This window comes from Convolutriloba macropyga, chromosome 8 (genome assembly GCF_964194025.1).
Source record: "Convolutriloba macropyga chromosome 8, txConMacr16.3, whole genome shotgun sequence".
Lineage (NCBI taxonomy): Eukaryota > Metazoa > Xenacoelomorpha > Acoela > Convolutidae > Convolutriloba > Convolutriloba macropyga.
The window spans coordinates 56,677,115-56,682,187 of record NC_134475.1 but is presented as its reverse complement, the minus strand read 5'-3'; the positions used below and the strand labels follow the sequence as shown (position 1 = coordinate 56,682,187).

The 5,073-nt window shown below is 39.4% G+C and overlaps 1 protein-coding gene across 1 annotated transcript; it reads right to left on the bottom strand.

Annotated features, from left to right (window-relative positions):
* Positions 1-216: 216 nt before the first annotated feature.
* On the bottom strand, positions 217-2,213 carry LOC142345120 (uncharacterized). The gene is made up of 2 exons (XM_075397207.1): positions 1,076-2,213; positions 217-881 (listed from the first exon to the last, which is right to left on the bottom strand). Exons 1-2 carry the CDS (start codon positions 2,211-2,213, stop codon positions 217-219), a joined length of 1,803 nt encoding a protein of 600 aa, XP_075253322.1.
* Positions 2,214-5,073: the final 2,860 nt, after the last annotated feature.

Genomic DNA, 5,073 nt, shown 5'->3' with positions numbered 1-5,073 from the left:
CCGCTGAATTATCTTCTGTTGGAACATATTTCCAACTAATAGCTGGAATAATTTCTTGTATTTTCGCTACTCGGTTGGCGACAAATGTTTTCCATTTCCTCGGATAATCTTGTAGCCAGGCAATTGTAACCGTAGAATCTGACCACGCAAAAACCTTCGGAGTTGAAAACCGTTCATCGCTAATAGCATTTGTCACTGCCTCAACAAGCTTAGCTCCTAGCAGGGCAGCACAAAGTTCCAACCTTGGCACACAAACTGATTTAATTGGTGCAACTCTCGTCTTTGCTGTAAGCATTTTGGTTTCAATGAAATTGTCTGTCTCCTGTCTGATGAAAACGACAGCAACATAAGCTGTAGTAGAAGCGTCGCAAAAGACGTGCAACTGCAAATCTGATTTCGTGGCTGGCTTGAGAACCTTCCGTTGAAGACTAATTTCTCAAGATCCTTCAGTTGTGCTCGAAGTCGCAGGTACTGCTGTAGAATTGGGTCCGATAAAGGTTGACCCCAGCTAAGTTTGTCCATCCACAACAGTTGAACAAAGGATTTATGTTGAATAGTCGTTGGTGATAGCCATCCGAGTGGGTCAAATAAACGTGAAACTTCTGAGAAGATTTGCCGTTTAGTAAACGGAGCTCCCTTGTCAAGTTTTACTGTGATACCAAATTGATCAGGATTTGGATTCCACCTTATCCCAAGCGTCCTAATGGCATAGTCTTCGCTTTCAATTATCTTCTCGTCTTCCGTTTCTCTGAAAGTGGCAGCTAGTCTTGAGACAAGTTTTGAGTCGCTGGATACCCATTTCCGTATATCAAAACCTGCTGAAGCAAGAAGCGTAATAATGGCGTCCTGGAGCTTCTCTGCAGCTTTTGAATCTTCACATCCTGTAAGTAGATCATCCACATACATATCAGTTGTTAGTGACAAACGAAGTTTATTGTTTGTTGTTTCTTCGGCAAGAACTTGCAGTAGTCGAATTGAATGAAAAGACGAAACGCAATGCCGAACGTTACCCGAGTTATACGAAAGGTTTCAATCGCCTCTGAATCTGGATCTTTCCACAATAATCGGTGATAACCTTTGTCTTCTTTGTCCAATTCCACTTGCCTGTACATTTTTGCAATATCAGCAGAAAGTGCTACTTGGTGTAATCGAAATCGAACAAGAATGCTGAAAAGGTCTTTCTGAATTTTTCGTCCAACCATGAGTCTGTCGTTAAGAGATATTCCTGTTGTCATTTTTGCGGATCCGTCGAAAACGACCCTCAGCTTGGTGGTAGTGCTTGACTCCTTGAACACACAATGATGACAAAGATAGTAGCAGTTTTCAACAGGCTTGACAAGTTCTGATGATGGAACTTTCTCCATATGTCCGAGATGAAAGAACTCTCCAATGAACTCTGCGTATCTCTTATAAAGGTCGGGTTGTCTTTCCAATCTGAATAGAAGACTGCGGAGTCGTTTTTTGGCTTGTTGAAGTGAATCTCCCAATGCTTTTGTCTCGTTCTTGAAGGGAAGTTTCACTATGAAGCGACCTTCAGGGCTTCTTCTTGTTGTTTCCTTGAAGTGATTATCGCAGCGTTTTTCTTCGGCTGTCCAAAGCTGCGCTGCTGGAACTTCTTCTATTTCCCAAAAACGCTGCAAATTTTCCGGCTCTGAAGAAATAAAGAAAGTCTGCAGATCGTTTGTATAGGTTTTGTCTGTCTGTTCCCTTCCAATAACGACCCAACCGAACATTGATAGCCTATATATTATTCCACAGTTAGGCTCCTTTAGTCGATTGTTGCCAATCATTATATCTTCATAATGGGATGCTCCGATCAAGAGCTCAAATGATGACGGCTTGTTGATGTCTGGGTCAGCAAGCTCCAACTCCTTTACTGTTTCCCATTGGTTGGTGTCAACGAACCGTGATTGCAGATTATCAGTCATTTTTGTCAAAATTGATGCACTAATATTGACAGTGGACGATCTGTTCCTTGATGAGATAAGAAGGTCCACGCGACCTTTGTTGTCTTGAACCGTCCCACCTAGTCCAAAAACTTTAGTGTTGCTGCTTTTCTTCTTCAATTGTAACCTTTGTACTGCTGATTCAGTTATAAGGTTGTTTTGTGAAGCTGAGTCTAAAAGTGCCCTAAGTAAAATTGTCCCGCCGTGAACGTTAACGGAAACAATTCCGGTTTCAAGAAAGACTTCTTCTGAAGTGCGTTGAGTCATAGCTGCTTTGAACTTGTTTTCATCCTTAGATTTTGCAATTGCTGTTGTTGTTATAGAGTTGTTCTTCTGTTTGTCATTTGCTTGGGTGCTGGTTGTTCCGCTAGTTGTTTGCTGATTGGCGTTTCTGTTGTGATGTTTTCACGATGAAGAAGAGTATGATGCTTTCTACCACATTGCTTGCATTTCGGTCCATCACAATCTTCTGATCTGTGTCCCGGTTGCAGACAATTGAAACAGAGTTTTCTAACCTTTATCAGCTCTGCACGTTCCCTTACTGAAGTTTCTTGAACTTTCCGCATTTGAAAATTTTGTGCTTTTCTTCACAACATTCGCATTGTTGCTCAGAAGTCGCCAAATGTGTGTGCAAATGTTGTTGGTTCCCGTTCATTTGAGTTTTTGTCGCTCCTACTCCATTTGGCGCTGTTTCCTCGAGTGCTTGTGCGCGTTCCTCTAAGAAAAGTCTGAGCTCTGCATAACTTTGAGGTTCCTTGCCTTTTGAAGACAGCTCCCATTGTTTTCTTGTCTCTGTAGGCAGCTTCTCTCTGATCAAGTAAACAAAAAAGATGTCTTGACTGTTGACTGATTCTCCCAAATTCTGCAAGGCAAGTCGATGTTCGTCCATTGCTTCAATTAAATTTCTTAAGTCTCTGGCATTATCGGTTGTCAGTGATTGATACGAAACAATTGAATGCAGGTGTGTGCGAATGATGATCCTCTTGTTCTCATATCTGTTCATCAGAATATTCATAGCGATGTCAAAGTTGTGATCGGTAACTGGTATCGAGGCAAGCAGTTTGGCGGCATCACTTTTTACAGTTGCTTTCAGATACTGCAACTTCTGACTTCCTTGAAGAGAACTGTTGTCGATGACTGCTCCTTTGAACAATTCGAAGAACGAAGTCCATTCCATATAATTACCCGAAAAAACTGGCAGATTGAGTTTTGGTAACTTGATGTTGGCTGAGTTCCTCATAGCATCGGAGAGCGTTGTAGTAGATGGCGTTGAAGTATCTGCTGCTGTTGAAGGTCCCTCAAAACGTTTCGTGAAGCGTTTGATTGCATCAATGTTCTGTGTCAACTTGTCATCAACTTCCTCGGTCTCCAGAATGTCATTGTCCAGTGCTTCCGCCTCCGTCAAGTTCTGTTGAAGTTCTTGGTTCAAAGTTACCAGAAAATTCTGCTTTCGGGTGAGAAGTGTCGCTACCTGATTTAGCCTGTTGATGTCTGCTTCTAAAATGGTGTCTAGATCTTTTGACATGATATTTTCAGCCTCATTGTTAAACTTTGTAGCAACGCTGCGGTGTGATCCCCGCGACTGTTTCTGCATTTCAAGATTGGACATTTTGACTTGCTGTTGCCTTTGACGGCGTTTTTTTTTCTTGTCTTTGATGCTGGTTTTTATTCGTATTAGTTTCGTTTGTCTTTTTCGTGGATTTTGCTGTGCTGAAAACACACTAAAAGAACGCAAAAGATGGGAAATCGGGTTTCACTTAATCCCCCCTTCAAAAAATGCGGCCAATTTTTGCGCGCGAACTTAGTGCTATTACTTCGGGGGAGCAAACCTAAACTAAAAATTTCGAGTTATAATGCTTTATTATAACGCTTTATGCTTAAGAATCTCAAGCTCGAAAAGACCAAGTGAATGTGATAATATCGTTTGAAATTATGAATATTTGGTTTCAGCACGTGGTTAATTATCATTGTTTTCCTCATCTTGCTCGGATTGCTTTGAAGGTCATTGTATCAAAGGCTATTGTAAATCGTAACAGTCATTAACAGAGAAGATCAACGATAACTATGAATGGCAATATCAAAAAATTTCCAATACAACATTGTTTGAATTCTACTGAATCCAATAAACCAATACCGCCTTTAGACGCTGGAAAAATTTCAAAGATCTCTTGTATGTATTTTATTTTAATTGTTCTTTATTATTATAGATAAGCAGAACAATGGCTAAACAACCATGCAACGACTTTAGTTTTAATTTTCCTTCATCAATGCAAATTAAACCGGTACCATATTATTTGCATCTTGGATTTATATGCAGTTAAGAGATAACGGTTAATTAAGAACTCTTATTTAAAGGAAATTTCGTTTACAAATCGTCCACATTTGCATGAAATTGGCAAGTTAATGGGGTATGCTCTGGATGATAATGTTCTCAGAATTTTACTTGAACGGAAACTTGATAAGGGGAGTAAGAATGGAAAGCTTTTGTAACTCTGTGGGATATGGTTAGGACTAGCCAAGTCCTGTTCAAGACTTAGATTAAAACTCGACAAGTCTTGGCCAAGACTTGTACGAGACTGAGAAGTCTAATATGTGTTATGGTCATAACTCTGAATCAGTACTGATACCTTGATTTTCAATTACACTTGCCCAGTTCTGATATTGACCTGACGTTCGATACGGTTGAACTCTACATACCATTTTTTGAAACAAGTAAATTGAGTACAAAAACCGATCATTTCATTTTTTTAATTTAAAAAATACATAAATTTGATTCGTTTCTCGATTGTTAATTTGGAATTAAACCCTTTAAAAACATCAGTTGCTGTATTCTTCCTTAATAAAGCAACAATCTTACTTATTAACGGAAAAAAAAAGTTTAGCGGCGATTTTCCGGTAGTAAGAAGAAAAAAGAGTAATGACGAGCCGATATTAAAACACGTAAAAGGGACTTTGCTTATAATAGATCAAGTTTTGCTAAAATCAATGAGTCAATTCGATACATGCGCTAACTTGCGAGGCATTTTTTGGCAAAAAAAAACCAAATATAAATTTCATATGATAAAAGACAAAATTCTTTCGTATTATCGCACCAACAATCTAATTGCAATTTTGGGTCGCGAACGTT

Bases quoted from the DNA above. Each gene is read 5' to 3' on its own strand.
- LOC142345120 (XM_075397207.1), bottom strand. From the start codon at position 2,213: ATGACTCAACGCACTTCAGAAGAAGTCTTTCTTGAAACCGGAATTGTT. The intron at 882-1,075 runs GTTATCACCGAT...ATCTACTTACAG, and splicing joins ATTGGACAAAGAAGACAAAG to GATGTGAAGATTCAAAAGCT.